General features: G+C 43.7%; 1 protein-coding gene across 1 annotated transcript in view; it reads left to right on the top strand.

The window, feature by feature from the left end:
* The first annotated feature begins 5508 nt into the window (after positions 1-5508).
* The window catches only part of LOC134440681 (ectodysplasin-A-like), a 25215-nt gene continuing 14081 nt past the window's right edge, over positions 5509-16642 (top strand). Inside the window, exons 1-2 of the mRNA XM_063190808.1 lie at positions 5509-5957; positions 16159-16258. Coding sequence (XP_063046878.1) covers positions 5643-5957; positions 16159-16258 — 415 coding nt within the window. The 5' untranslated portion in view covers positions 5509-5642. The remainder of the gene's footprint in view (positions 5958-16158; positions 16259-16642) is intronic.

Genomic DNA, 16642 nt, shown 5'->3' on the forward strand with positions numbered 1-16642 from the left:
CAACACGACCTGTCACTCACAGATGACTGGCAAAGTCTAGGCTATTCGTTTAGCCTCTCCTGGGGGTTGAGGAATAGGGCTTACTACATTTTAGGGCTCTAAATGAAAGAAAATCTAATACTGTATATATCTAATAGTGTACACCAGGGGTCAGGAACCTTTTTGGTGGACAGAGCCATAAACGCCAAATTTAAAAAAAAAAGAAATGTTCATGAGAGCCATACCCTTTTTTAAAAACCTAGAATAAAGCATGAATTTCAATTAAGCCCAACAATTTTAGAGAGTACTATCAAGTTATTGCTTTTATTGATGACAGGTAATTAGGGTTGCCAAATGTCAACTTCATTATGGTGAGGGTCTGGGTGAATTTTGTACTTCTTAGATGTAATCTCCTGCATTTTAACACTTTTCAACCTCCCTTGTCCCGTTTCAACTCAATATGGAACCCGTACTTTAATTTATAAATACAGGACGATTCCATATTTCAAGGGATGGTCGGCAAGCCTAGATAAGTAAGAGCCATATACAGTTCCCAAAAGAGCCACATGTGGCTCTAGAGCCATAGGTTCCTGACCCCTGGTGTACACCAAACACAAGCACTAACACTACATAGAGTACTAGAACACTAACCTTAAAATTAAATTTAACTTAATTCCCTTTTGGTGTACTTGAATAGTATGTATTTGTAATGAAGACATCAATTATTTTGCTTTTTTGTTACTCTTGGCTAATAAATGGCAAAAAATATATAGGCCTAGTGATATCTCTGGTATGGAATTCTGCTCAGTAGACATAAAATGGGTTAATTTTTAATCTGCAACCTTTTCAAATAGGCTTAACCCAGATTATTTGGGAGGACGAAACCCAGAAAGGCAAATATATCTTATATTTTCATTTCACAAAAGAAGAAACGGCCAGTGTGGCACAAACCACAGAGAGAGAGAGAGAGAGAGAGAGAGAGAGAGAGAGAGAAAGAGAGAGAGAGAGAGAGAGAGAGAGAGAAAGAGAGAGAGAGAGAGTAATTACCCATCTCATCAGCGGCGTGTGGCACCGATCCAGCGGGCCCAGCGCCACCACCAAGGCCAGGAGAGCGAAGTGAGAACATGTTCATCAATGATTAAATGACCCAGCTCAGCTCCGCTCGCATCCCACACGGGCACCCACAGTGGATTTTTCATCACTGGATCTAATATCACACTGACCCTGACAATTAACCTGAATCCCAAGTTTCGACGACGTGCTTGCTGCTCCTCCTCCCCAAAGTGCACTTGGAGCCAACACCAGCGCAGCGCTTCTGGAATTGGAGAGGATCCCAATAGATGGGGTTTCCAAAAAAAAAAAAGATGGAGATATTGAGTGCTGCTGCCCACTCTTAATTTGGCTTGTCATTGAGTGTCAGTGTGACAGTTGTGGTGCCCACAGATGTTCTAAATCCCCCCCCCCAAAAAAAAACAGTGTTTTCCCCACTGATTTCAGCTGCCACGGCCCTTTTGTCATCATTGCAGCACCACTAGGTGGCTCTTCACTAATGTTTCTTTTCAGCTGCTGCGCTGATTGGATGACTCCTGGGTCGGCCTTTAAAATGGGCTCCAGTGCATTCACTCCCTCTCTGCCTATCTGCCTGGCTGATGGTCTGCTTATGAGAACTAGCCAAGACCTATGCTATAGTGGGCTGTAGGTTTGCTGAGCATGGGTGCCGCTAGGGGGGGGAAAGGTGTTACAAATTCTAAGGGCCCAAGCACTCACAAGGGCCCTTAAGAGGGCCCAAAAGCACTAACAGGGGCCCTTAAGGGGCCCAAAATTTGAATCTTTCATAGGGCCCAACATTTCTGGTGGCGCCCCTGTTGCTGAGGCAACTCTGCTCTCTCTCCTTTTCCCTCTAACTGTCTGGGGTCTGGGGTTGAATTCTGGGTTGTAGGAAAAATAAATGTTACCCTCTTGTCTGTCCCCTTTCTGTGTCATAGCACTTGAGCCAGCACTGCATTGAAGATTCCTGAAACACTGAAAGGCCTGGGAACACCAAATTTGGGATGTAGCTATAGTTGTACTGTACTGTATACGGAATGAGCTTGTTAGTTATAAACTTCAACTGTTGTGTGCTCAAGTGTGTGTGTGTGTGTGTGTGTGTGTGTGTGTGTGTGTGTGTGTGTGTGTGTGTGTGTGTGTGTGTGTGTGTGTGTGTGTGTGTGTGTGTGTGTGTGTGTGTGTGTGTGTGTGTGTGTGTGTGTGTGTGTGTGTGTGTGTGTGTGTGTGTTAGTTTTCATAGTTTTAAGTCACATACTGTACCAATGGTTTATGAGTTTATTAATCAAAAATCACTCAGTTACTCAGTGATCTTTCAGGACAAAATGTCTCCTGTCAGCATTTTATTTCATCATGGATCTGTGATATGACATTGCGATGCTCATGTTTTAAATATTTTTCAAAGGTACAGTTTGCAATAGTTTTAGTAGGCTACTTTATTTCCAGAAGCCATGCTGCTCATTCAAAAATGCTACCTTTTTCACAAAGACTTACCACCAAAATCAAAATTAAAAGTATTTGCTATGACTAAAAAAAAACACTTTCATGCATGGCACGACCGCCATTTTTGAATTTCCAGTAGACCTAATAAACATTTTTAGCTGCAAAACACACTGTACATTGGTCATAGGAGTAAATATTGGTTTATTCCTTAATGCTGTACATATCCATGAAATAAATGACATCTGGGAATAGGCAGCATAGTTGTAATATCTACTCTGGCCACCATTCTACATACTGTACATTTATAGACCCACTAGGCAACTTTGAATATTTTCTCGATTGTTTTTAAAGTCACAAATACTTTTATAAGTAGGCCTATTTACGATATCACTCTCCGTAGTATATTCAATGCAACAAAAATGTAAAGTGACCATTTAGACAGTAGAATGGTTCTAAACACTCTACTTTGTCATTAACAAACCATCTGTCATTGGTGGTAGTCAGAAAATAATAGACAAATGCAACTACAACCCCCCATTTGTAAAGTCTGAGAGTAAAAGTTAAATAGACTGCCCTCACGCCCCTCTCACATACTACACCCATACTGCTACACACCCTTGATGCTTGCCCTCTGCACCTACACGAGCTGCTTACAGCTCTTCTGGCACTCCAGAAAGGGGTGGCTGGTGACCCTGCTTTTAAAGCACTTGATGTGCACGCTGAACAGTCAGGCCACAGACAGCCACAGAGGCCTGGCTTTGTGGCCTGGAGCAGCAGTCTGCCTTTGTAAAACACCACTTGTTCTTGTCATCAAAAAGCACTGAGGGTTTTTTTTATTTTTATGAGAGAGAAGCCCTGTCAGATGTCAAACGCATATACTTGTGCACACACACACGCACACCTTCATGCATGCACATATGTGCGCACTCACACATACACACAAATGCACACCTCCATGCATGCACACACTTGTGCGTGCACTCTCACACACACACACACACACACACACACACACACACACACACACACACACACACACACACACACACACACACACACACACACACACACACACACAAACACACACACACACACACACTCACACACACACACAACACACACACACACACACACACACACACACACACACACACACACACACACACACACACACACACACACACACACACACACACACACAGGGCTGCTGTAAACTCAACCTGTAATGACATCATTAGAATGAGAGGGCCATTGATCTCAGCTGGTCTTAATAGACGGGCTACAGCTTTTATCCTCTGCCAGGCCGGCTTTTATGATAACACATTCACACACTAACACACACACACACACACACACGCACATGCGCACACACACACGCACGCAGACACGCACACGCACACACAGACACACACACACGCACATGCACACGTACGCACACGCACACGCACGCACACACACACACACACACACACACACACACACACACACACACACACACACACACACACACACACACACACACACACACACACACACACACACACACACACGCACTCATGCATACACACACACACATGCAACGCACAGGCAAACACACACATGTAGGCCTATGCATATTCACACACACACGCATGCATACATGCACATATGCACATGCACGCACACTGAAAGAGTCAAACAGTGCAGACATTACAAAGACTCAGACTCAATTTCATCATCAAAGGAGATAGACATTAATATTTATTTAACACACGAGTTAACATTCTTACACTGTAATACAAACCCATTTTGTATAAATATAATTAGGCTAATACAATGGCAAACACCCTCTTGCAGACAATTACATCTACAAACATAACATATGCACACATGCACGCACGCACGCACACACTCACACACACACTAATTATCAGTGTTGTGTTTGGGGTCTGCCAGCATTGCTTTCTATTTCAGTACAAAGGGCAACTGCCACGCTGTACTACACACAAGAACACTGTACGCTGTTGCAGTGCAAATAGGTCTACCCTGTGTAGCGAATGTCAGCATAATAATAACACACTGCCATGGATGCATGTAGACTTTAGGATATTGTCAAAAAGATCTGCTTTCATTTACTAAAAATAGAAAATCAAAGTGAATTATATTTTTCCCAATCCTGTGATCAACCCTACACAGTAAATTTTGTGGTGTTAATTCAACGCTTATAGAGTTAGTTTTAAACGGTAATCTGCACAAAGGTTCCATTCTGTAGTACCCAAATTAATGTGTCTGTTAACACTGAGAAATGCAGTTGATAACATTGGAAATTAATTTGTCATGTGAATGGAATTATATGGTTATAGTGGATGGGGGGATCTGATAAGGAAATAGGTCAACTGTATATCCCAATGTGTCGTGTTTTGTCTAACATAGAGTAATTTGGTGTCATACAAAAAAGACCAGGGACGCCATTTTGTAATGCGCACTTTGTCCAAAAGATGTCGCCAAAATGTAACACATGCAGGGACCTGTCAGTTGTATGGAGCGAAAACCCCATTCAATGGAGACATCAGAAATGTGACGCTTTTCTCTGTATCTAGCAAAGTCTTCAGCACAGGAAAAAAATCAATCTGATTACCAAAGTGTTGACTATTTTTAGTGTTTCTAAAGTTGCTGTTAATGACGGCATCTTACAAGATTTGGCAACTCATTTGAAACATCAAAATAGCATCTGCTTTATTCTAATTTCATGTGGAAATGCAGGGCTTCCATAGATTTTCCCAAAACCCCTCTGTAACAGCAATTGTGCGTTTACTCTTTTAAGCTAGTCCAATACCCAGTGCCCAGAGTTCTCGCTTGGTGTTCATCTTCTCCAGACGAAGTTGCCTGCATATGGGTAATAGCTAAACAAGGAATGGGTCCACACTTTTCGTAGTGGCACACTGTTGTGGAAGTGCAATAGCCAATCACAAACAACAGAGGCGGATCCCACACAGCCTTGTCCACAAAGGCGTAACCGCAATTATAGTACTCGTGCGCGATTGTCACTGCGTCACTGCGGCCAGAGAGAAGTGGATTTCGCGCACCGGACTCCGGAGTTGAACTGAGGTACATCAATGACTTCTTGTCGATTGGACCCAGTAGTGCACCTGATTATGCCGAGATAGCACTATATCCTACCACCACCACTTTTGTCAATGATGGCATGCGAAGCTCTGATGGACAACTTCACGGGGAGCGCGTCAGGAGGAGCTCAACAACTGCACCAGGCTTGCACGTGCAAGAAGAGGTGCAACAACTGTAACGTGTTTCTGGGGTTCTTCATCCTGTCTCTGTCGCTGCACTTCATCACCCTGTCCTGCTTCCTGGACCTACGGGGTGAGGTGAAGCGGGAGATTGCGCTCAAGAAACGCGAGGCAGCGTCAGCCGCCAGCGAGGCTCCCCAGATGAGGTACCACACCGCGGGGTTTGAGGAGGAGGAGGGGGTGCCCCCTGAACCCAGACCGCCCGAGGTAAGAAGACTGAAGCACTTTGGATATCTATCTATCTATCTATCTATCTATCTATCTATCTATCTATCTATCTATCTATCTATCTATCTATCTATCTATCTATCTATCTATCTATCTCAGAGTTGTGTAAAGAAGAAGTATAGAAGTAAAAGTACTCTTACAGATGTAATTACAACACCCGTGGTATGCTATTATAACGTTTCAACTTTGTAAAATCGAACTACTGGTGTTGTAATTACATCTGCAAGAGTACTTCTACTTCTACATTATACAACTCTGACCTATCTATCTATCTATCTATCTATCTATCTATCTATCTATCTATCTATCTATCTATCTATCTATCTATCTATCTATCTATCTATCTATCTATCTATCATAAACCGTAATGAAACATTTAGAGTGTAGGACCTACTAAGTGTTAAATTAGATCTATCTATCTATCTATCTATCTATCTATCTATCTATCTATCTATCTATCTATCTATCTATCTATCTATCTATCTATCTATCTATCTATCTATCTATCTATCTATCTATCTATCTAACCAACTAGCCTATCATAAGCCACATGACAGCAAGCCTGTAAGCATTTACATGTGAAGAATGCAATGTGTTTATAAACTTGGTACTCTAATTGGTTTCACACACACAAGCGTCAACACCAACCGCTTCCACCTGACCAAGCGCCATGGGGGCAGCACCTGTTGTTGTGCTAGAACTACAACTTGAACAATTTTAGCATCACTCAGCCATATGGATCATGGTCCTTAAAGGAACCAGTAGAGGGGGGCCATGGCAAGCACTACCACAGCACATTGACTACACACTACACACCATAGGTGCCGGAAAGGGGGATGCAGTGGTGCATTTGCATCCCCACTTTTGGGCGCCCTAAATGAGGCTTTCTTAACTTTTTTTCTGCAGACAAAAGGGTGGAGCGCAGTTACATTGTTAGGAAATAAAGAATGAAGAAACAAAAATGGACCACCACTTTAAAGACGTGTTCCGGCACCCTTGCACTACACAGCACATAGACTTACAGCAGTAGGGTAAAGAAATAGACCTAGGGCTGCACTAGTGGATAGTCTTCATGTCATGACATAATTATACAACAGATCCATCACTTATGGATGCCACTTATGCCATCCATCACTTATAGATCCCAATCTTAGAGTGGAGCTTACTAAAGTAAATAAATAAATAAAGAAGGCCTACTGTAAGTCAGGCGGAAATCTAACGCAGGGCAGGACGACCAGTCACACATGAGCGTTAACAACTGGAGCGCGATAAAGCAAATATACTTAAAAGACAGTGGAGAAAAGCCAATCTTCTCCGTTGCTGCGAAGCAGATGTGAGAGAATGAGTAACAATGGGGCCGCTGGCTTCATCTGTGTCCGTAGTAAGAAGTCCTAAATTGGGAAATATTTGAATCCACACAATGAAAAGACTAAAGCCAACTCTATGTGCCATGTGGAGGAATTGGGGATGGGAACAGTTTAGTCTGTCTGAGGTAGCAGGTGGAACAACATTAGCCAAATTGCTAGCAGGTGCAGTGGCTTGTGTAAATTTATTGGGATTTGTGATTGAACATTTGCAAACCTGGACACGTGCCAGGCCAAATTTGATAGGAGGGTGATTTGGTTGCGACAGGAACACCACCAGCTTCAAAAGTCTAGTCGTGGAGCAGTGGCGGAACAATTGCACACAGGGCCCCAGGGCAAGACACTTATAGGGGCCCCTATGTAGCTTGCCAAGCCCACAATAGGGCCCCACCACCAATACGGGAGGGCCCTGGGCCCAGGGGCAAGTGCCCTGCTCGCCCTCCCTATAGCTCCGCCCCTGCGTGGAGAATGAATTGTAAAAAAAAAACTCCCAGACAGTAGATGAGGGATGCTTTAGCAATAGCCTGCAATCCAGAGTTTTGTTGCTGAGATGAGGCCAGACTCAAGAGTCAGACATTTGATCACAGCAAGAATGCTTGCTCTAGTCCCTTTGAGAAGGCCGGCCAGCCGGGCCACATAAATGATTCTTACTAGGTTATTAAGACAACATGATATTGCCCTAATATGTAGGTCAGCGTTTTAATAGGAGCTTGATGAACCTTCTCCGTGTACTAAGTGAAAACAAATGGGACCAGAGGAACATGTTGGCTGTCTGTGTGTGTGTGTGTGTGTGTGTGTGTGTGTGTGTGTGTGTGTGTGTGTGTGTGTGTGTGTGTGTGTGTGTGTGTGTGTGTGTGTGTGTGTGTGTGTGTGTGTGTGTGTGTGTGTGTGTGTGTGTGTGTGTGTGTAGCGGAACACATCTGGACGATGGGCCTGTTGCTAGCCACCATGGCAATTGAGTCCTCTAAGAGGAGAGATATATTATCCAATAACAGACCTGGATGGAGTTGTAGATTGTGCTATATATATACTGTAGCCTACTGCAAATCTCACTGTCTGCAAAAGTTTAGGGAATATTGTTATCACGTGTCCCAGTCTAATACTCAATTGTATGATATGGAAGGCATTGGGCAACATAATAATGTCCATCTGCTGATAAGACGGCGGACCCTCTCTGACAATCCTAGTTTGACATTATTTCCCCGCAAATAAGCGGCAGCATTGTACAGCTGCTGTTTCATAGACCATACAGTTTATACCAGAATATTATATTATTGTCATATTACTGCATTACTTGTACACAGAATGCAGACAAAACTGCGATCTACTGCATATGCTGCGCTGAAATCTGTTTGGTACATGATAACACTACAATCCGGAAAAAATCGAGTTGTGCAGCTTTTATTTTCAGAAGGGTTCTTTTTCAATGCAATTACCATTTCAATCTGTTCCCCATGTTTATCAGTTTGGACATCTGAGTATCGGAGGCCTGCTGGCTATGTCCCTGGCCTCCTCCATGTTTACCTGAGCTGCTGTCTCATTCTTCCTCCTCTGTTTCAAATCTGGAAAATATTGACAATCCCTGTAATCAGACAGGTATAATAGACTCAAGTTCACAGTCCATCGATATTGATGATGTACTGATCAATGAATAGAACATTTTGCTTTCATTTGAGTGTGAACATGCTGGAGAGTGAAGGAAGCCTGAAATGTGTCTTTTATTCTTGTACACATGAAAAGTGACTAGTGACCAGTTAGTTAATGTGTGTTTCCAATCATAAAGTTTCAATGTAATGAATGATAAACATTGATTTGACCTATCGCTGACGCTGATTGATATTTGCTCTAGGGAGAAAGTATCTCTCAGTATTTTGACCTAACTCAGTGACTGGGAGATGTTTCACAGTACCTATAACTACGTAGTGTCTGTAATAGTTGAATTACTATAGATAATAAACAGTAGATTACATTTATTTCTGCTGCAAGGTTCCTCCATATTGCTTCACCTGCCAATGGTAAAAAAAAAACACTATGCTGTAGTTTTCTTTTGACTGGGCCCGGAAAACTTGGTCCCCTGTTATGCTTGGCCCTGCGAGTCTGAGGAAGAGTCAATTGAACCAAAACGTCACGTAAAAATAACAAAAGGAGGGAGCAATGTTGATGAAGCGGACTTTCTCATGTTTTATCGTCCCTGTGCGTAGCCCTGGTTAGGAGGTGTTTACATTACACCGTCCTGTTAGCAGCACTCACCATCACCATCTTGGCACTCAGGGGGTCAGCAGGGGGTTAGTGGACTAGGGAGAGTTTAACACCTGGCCTTACCTCATGCTGCAGCGCTCCCTCTCTCTCTCTCTCTCTCTCTCTCTCTCGCTCTCGCTCTCGCTTTCGCTCTCTCTCTCTCTCTCTCTCTCTCTCTCTCTCTCTCTCTCTCACGCACACACACATAATTTTCTTTCTTTTTTTTTTCTTTCTTTCTTTCTTTCTTTCTTTCTTTCTTTCTTTCTTTCTTTCTTTCTTTCTTTCTTTCTTTCTTTCTTTCTTTCTTTCTTTCTTTCTTTCTTTCTTTCCTATCTCAATCATTGTCACTCTTCTTTTTCTCTGTGTTTCTTCTGCATTGATTGTGTCATTGGACGTTGGGGGGTTCCGAGCCAAGAGAGCAAGCAAGTGAGTTGAGTGAGTGAACAAGCACTTCAGAGGGGGTGAGATCACACGCTGTGACTTAGTGAGAAACACATTCAGTGAGCTGTAGTCTCACCATCTCACCATCTCCCCATCTCTCTCTGTCTCTCTCTCTCTCTCTCTCTCTCTCTCTCTCTCTCTCTCTCTCTCTCTCTCTCTCTCTCTCTCTCTATCTCTCTCTCTCTCTCTCTCTCTCTCTCTCTCTCTCTCTCTCTCTCTCTCTCTCTCTCTCTCTCTCTCTCTCTCTCTATCTTGTGTCATCCTCAGATGGGATGTCAGGGCTGGAACAGTTGTAGTGTCAGCTTCAAGATTGGGGCCTGAGAAACTTCTTTTTTTCTGGCACTTGGGGAGGGTTAACTCATCCAAAAGTGCTTTTGTGCCTTATCCAGACAACCATCTTTTTCGATTTTAAGTGCTCAGATGAGCCATGTGGTTTTCCCGCTGGGACTGTCTTTGAGGGTGGGGCACTTGACTTAAGTACATGACTGTGGTTGCTGTCTTTATTGACTTGTACATAAAATCACTTGTCCAGTCAGCGATTCAAAGCACACGCCATGTCTGCTAATTCCCTTTCTCTCTGTCCAAGCCTAGTCCCGCTTTTATGCCTTATGTTTGTCAGAACTATAAACTGTCCCTCAGAATTTCATATTCTCCTCATATATACTGTACAATCATCATAGAGTCCACATGCTTACACACACGCACGCACACACACACACACACACACACACACACACACACACACACACACACACACACACACACACACACACACACACACACACACACACACACACACACACACACACACACACACTGCATGTCCATGCAATCCAAGGTGATTACTTCTCTCTAGGAAGGTGAATCATGTTTCGAAAATAGGTGATGGTGTATCTTTGTTCGCACTTGAAAGGGTGCCGCCGCCTTTGAGTACCTGAAGCGCATTTTTTCGAAAAATGCTCCTTCCGGACAAAAAAAATCACTCTGAAATGCTGAAGGATTTGGACCAGATGACAATACTCCGTGAGGTGGAGAGACCCTGGTGCAGTGCAGCTGTAAATATTTAACAGTGATGCTGTCCTCCCCAGATGTGTGCATTAAACAACCGTGATTACAGAATACCGCAGTTTACATAGCAGGCGAAACAGGAGCATGTGGGCCCGTGATAGACTTGTCTCACTCACCAGGCTGCAAGACAGTGCGGCTTTGAAGATTTAAGACCGCTTTAATTAATAGTTTTTCTTTCTTTCTTTCTTTCTCTCTCTCTCCCTCTTCGCACATTCCTCTGTTTTCTTTTCTTTCCTTTTCTTTTCTTTTCTTTTTTTATAGTGTGTCCCTTAATTGATGGCATACCAACACCTGCCATCCCATACTGTCATCAGGCCCGCGTGTCTGCCAGCTTTTAATGAGGGGGAATGTACCGTAAAGGCACAAAAACGAACAGCACCCCTGAAGACTATGGTGCTCTGTGTGTGTGTGTGTGTGTGTGTGTGTGTGTGTGTGTGTGTGTGTGTGTGTGTGTGTGTGTGTGTGTGTGTGTGTGTGTGTGTGTGTGTGTGTGTGTGTGTGTGTGTGTGTGTGTGTGTGTGTGTGTGTGTGTGTGTGTGTGCGTGCGTTAACAGTGTGTATATGAGTCTAATATGGTGAATAATTTGTACCAAATGCTTTGAAATTAAGAGAGAGAGAAAAAAATACGCGACAGCAGCAGCAGCAGCACCGAAATGCACAGCTGAAGCTGAAGCTTTTTCTCCCGTTTCTTTTTTTGATGTATTTCCCCGACTTAGCAGCAGGCATGAAAGTTGGCCGTAAAGAACAGCGCGCAAAAAGGCCCTGCATGTGTGTGAGTGTTCATTGACACTTCATCGAGCGGCGGAGCCCGGGCTGCCAACAGCTGTGTGCATGCTGTGGGAGGCACCTGCTCACCAAATGAGAGGGGGGCAGGCTGGGCCTGAGCCTGGGCCTGGGCCTGCGCCTGGGCCGCCTGCCGTACGACTCTGGGAACATCTGGGAACAAACACTCTCTCTCTCTCTCGCGCACGCGCTGCTACGCTATACACATCGCTCCTATATCGCGCACCGCCATCTCTCTACAGCTCCACAAGGTCACAACACTTCGCCAGCTGTCTGGGGACCCGGGCTGACACTTGGCTATATTGGGTCTGTCTGTCTGTCTGCCGGCTGCCTGTGTTGTATTAGGCCAGTAGGCAGAAGCAGTGACAGGGCAGGTTGTTCTACCTAGAGGGGGGGAGCACTTGTCAGATGTAGAGAACACAAGCTAGGATACAGACAAGTGGAGGTCAAAAAGTGCACTTGCTTGGCTTTGTTTTTGTTTTTTTCCCTTCTCTTACTGATTGCCACGGCATAGGTAAGGCTGAGTACTTCACACAAACACACTTCAGCAAGTAGGCTAAGTATGCCCATGTACTGTAGTTATAGAAACAGTCCACCGTGCTAACTTTCCCAGTATCCCAAGCCACGCTAACATCCCAGACTGCTCCACTTGTCATCAAAAGGCTGGTGTCCTTTGAGCAAATGGCTTGCAGATGTGCATCACGCCAGTCTGAATGATTAAATTGTGTAACGCATGCGGCACACACCACAGCCTGAGCAGTCTACTACCCCCTTTAACCTGGTTGGTTTTGGGCTTGTTCCAACAGACACAAGGTAACTTCTCATCTACAAACGTGAACAAAACGCACATTCGCACAGAGCTACGCAGACACCTATATACGCACAACACACTTACAACACACACACACACAAAGTGTGCTTCAAGCATCGAGGGCTGCTGCCTCTAAACGGGGGTGACCTTCCATGGTTTACTTTACAACACAAACGTTGCCCAAGGGCACCTACACAGCATTGCATTCCCTGTTTCCAGCGTGCACGCTCGCAATCTGTTCCCCATCAGTCTCCCTGCGAGAGCGGGTCTGTCTCGTGTGTAAGTAGAGTACCCGACCAGCCCCACTAGACCTTCTGCATGAGCATCCATATGCAGGCGCTAGAGCCTTTCAAGGTCCAGTGTGGAAACTGTTTTAGTAGTTTATATCCAGAATGTACGGTAGGGTAGGCTGCCCATCCACACATTTCTTAATGAATATTTACTACCACCATGAATGTATAAGTTTGTATTCATTATGGCTTGGAAATGTACAATTTCCATACATGAATAGATGGAACCTCTCCATGTAAAATATACCATTTTGAATTACCCGGAATAGACATTTTTGGCTGCAAAACATACTCCGTGCTGAGTATTAGTTTATTCCTCATCATTGTGTTGGTTGACTTTATGATATTCATGCAAAATATTGAATTTGGGAATGGAGAGAATTTTTTCTTTAAAAAAAAGCTACTTCATTTACACAGTAAATCAACTACTCTGAAAATATACTGACTGCCATATAAGGCTACGCATGCTTCCATGAACGCTAGAAAGTAAGTTACAGATAGTCTACCCACAGAAGCCACTTCAGAGTCATATTGCAGAGTCTAGACAATGAAGTCTCTGGTGTCTTATTCTCTGGGGACAATAGTTGTAGTGTCCTGAGATTTCATATGGCTATTAATCCCTTGGTGTGATTTCTTTACCTCTGGAATCCGAATGAGAAGTCAAAGTGTTGTAGCCAACAAGGACATTACTCTGGTTATGTATTTTGACTTGTTAAGGTTTTTAAAGCATTTTAGTAATTGACGTTTAATTTCTTTTTAGGTCGGGTTTTTTGTCACATACTGTCTTATGGGCCTTCCACAAAATGAATGGCCGTATTCACACTGATTCACAGGTAAATAGGACCAGTTATAAAAAGGACTATAAAGAAACTGCCATAAAATGGTAGTTTCAACAGGGATCTCAATATAGAATAGCATCAAAGGACTTTTTTCCCTAAGAACTTTACTGACAAGACTCGTAAACCAATTTTATCACATTTGGTTAAATGTAGGTCAGCCAGGAGATGGGCTGTCCGTATCTGCACCATGGAGAGGTGACACTACCCTCCTGACACCTGCATGCTTTCTCCTCCAACTGTCCCCTCCTCACCTTGAGGGTGGATTGGGAGTGTGAAGTTTCCCACCCCTGGGCATTGGCCTGTGCCAACCATCCCTTCGCCACTTGAGAAGCACGCACACTTCCAGTCCATTTCTTTTTTTGGCTGGTATCGGGTCGTTTAGGGTACCCAATTTATTTGAAAAGGAACAAGAATTGTACTTGGAAGGTGTCACTTGTGTGTCTTGGCTCCTAACTCCCTGTGTAGTGTGTCATGGTTGAATACAGCGTTGGCCCCTGTGCCAGGTTAGTAATCGCTGACAGAAGCAGACAAAAATGACTCGAGTTACCGGATGGGCCAAGGACAGCGAGATGAACAATTGTGGAAGTTGTCCCCCCATTGTGAGAGTTTGCTCACACAATCCTTGTCGCTTTTTTTTCTATTTTCGACAAATTGCCATTGTTTGATCCGATACACGTTAGAATTGTGCAGGTGTCAAACATAGTCAGGTCACTGAGTTTCGCATCTCTCCTCATGTGTCATATTTCTTGCGGAGATCCAATATTTTGTATTAGTCACATGCACAGTAATGCTGGTACAATGTTGTATTGAAATGTATCCTTGAGTCACTCCCAAGACAGTGATATTACACTTAGTGATAAAATGACATTATGGATAGAGTAGGACAAACGTAACCCCTTCGTGCAAAGCCTCTGTTACAACGTACAACAAACACACAACAAATAGTAATGACCATATCTTGATGTGCTTCTGAAGGCTTTTGGTAGGGTCATAGCAATGTTAGTATTATGTAGTTGAGGTTTTTTTCAGTAAAGAGTGAATAAGCAGCAGGGCTGCTGCTGAGGTTTTGGAGGCCCTAAGCATAGTTGGTCAGGAGGCCCCCCTCATAATTAAATACACACGTCTTCTAGTCAATCTCAATTTAGGAGGCCCCAATTTTAGGGGCAAAGTGGTTGAGGCCCTAAGCGTTCTGCTTACTCTGATTATACCTAGCGGCGGCCCTGATAAGCAGAGACTTATTTTAAGAAGTCACCTCAGACATTGTGCATTCAAATGAATGGGGGCCGTTTGTAATTGCAGTATAGTGGTGGATGTCTGGAAAATATCCTGCCTGTTCCGCTGCCAACTGCCAATCAGCTTGCATCTTTATTTTGATACATGGCAATTAAGTGAACATGATTACTATTTAATATATTATATTAGTAAACGTTTCATGGCAGTTATAACAACTATACTACTTTAGCGACTGTTAGTGGTCCAAGAGACCATGATGTGTGTTTGTGAGTCTTGTGTTGCTAATCGGAAATACATGGCCAAAAGTGTGGCCAGGATGGTTACAGAGTGAAAGGACTGTAATACCTAATACCTAATAACCTAATAACCTAATACCTAATAACCTAATAACCTAATAGGGGCATTGGCGGGCCCATCTCCTTGAAGAGACTAAAATCAATCCAATTGGATACTACTTGGATTCCGTTTGATTTGAGATATAATTTGATTCATGAGAAGTAGTTTTATATGTGGGGCATGAACGCCAAGCTCATAGTAATGTGGAATTCATTTCTGTTTAATCAAGTTTTGCAATGCGTATGCACTTGTGCAATGGTACTCTGTAAAAGTTTTCCCATACTTATTATATTTTTGTGCTGCCAACTTATTGCACCTTTGTAAGAGTAGCACAAAAATACACCACTGAGGTGGCGGTGTCCAAGGGTGATGTGTAACACGGCTTAACTTGGTAATCCATGGAGTTAGCAAAGAATTTTGGCTTGTTTGCAGCCAGTAAACACCATGGCAGCTGTTTACATTTAGTAAACACTCTGGACAAGTTAGTGTTTGTGCTTGTGCGCCCCTAAAAAGCCAGGATGCCAATCACTCTCAGTGTCGTGGGGGCAGCTGTGCTATGATTGGGTCCTCATGTATTGGATCAGGAGCCCTATCAAATGACTTTGTCCCGGACGGACCCGACAAAAGCTGTCAGCGGCCCTGATACTGTATGAAAGGGTAGAAAAGGGTGAAAGGGTAGACATTGTAACAAAAGAGCCATTCTTGATACCTGTTATTATTTGTCCATTGATGTCTCTTCATTGCCATTGTTGGTTTTTCTCTCTTGTTCCTTGGCAGCCACCAGAGGGGATCGTGGCCAGACGCAGGCAGGTGACTGAAGGGTCCAACAGCATACTGTGGCGGTCGAAGCGAGGCACGAACCGAAGACATGACTCAGGTAGCAACATCTTTGCAACAATCCCTTTAACACACACATGTGTAGACACTTGCATACACACACAGACACCCCCCCCCACCCCTACTCCCACCCCCACACATACACACACACGAGAGGAAAGTGAGGCAGCTTAAAACAATCTGAAATTGATGCAGTTGTTTGAAATGCAGGAATTTCAACCACCGTCATCATGATTAGAGCGCTTTGAAGAGTCGGTCAGCATAATGTTTGCATTCCATTTTTTCTTGATTAGTTTCTTTTCTTCTCCCCCTCAAAGCCCTTCACTTATTTGAAAGCGGTCCAGAAAATCCCAAATGATCAAATGGCGAGGGAATGCCTGTAACGGCCCCTGGTGCACCTGCTTGCATTATTTATTTATTTAGG

This window comes from Engraulis encrasicolus, chromosome 23 (assembly GCF_034702125.1).
Source record: "Engraulis encrasicolus isolate BLACKSEA-1 chromosome 23, IST_EnEncr_1.0, whole genome shotgun sequence".
In the NCBI taxonomy this organism is placed as follows: Eukaryota; Metazoa; Chordata; class Actinopteri; order Clupeiformes; family Engraulidae; genus Engraulis; species Engraulis encrasicolus.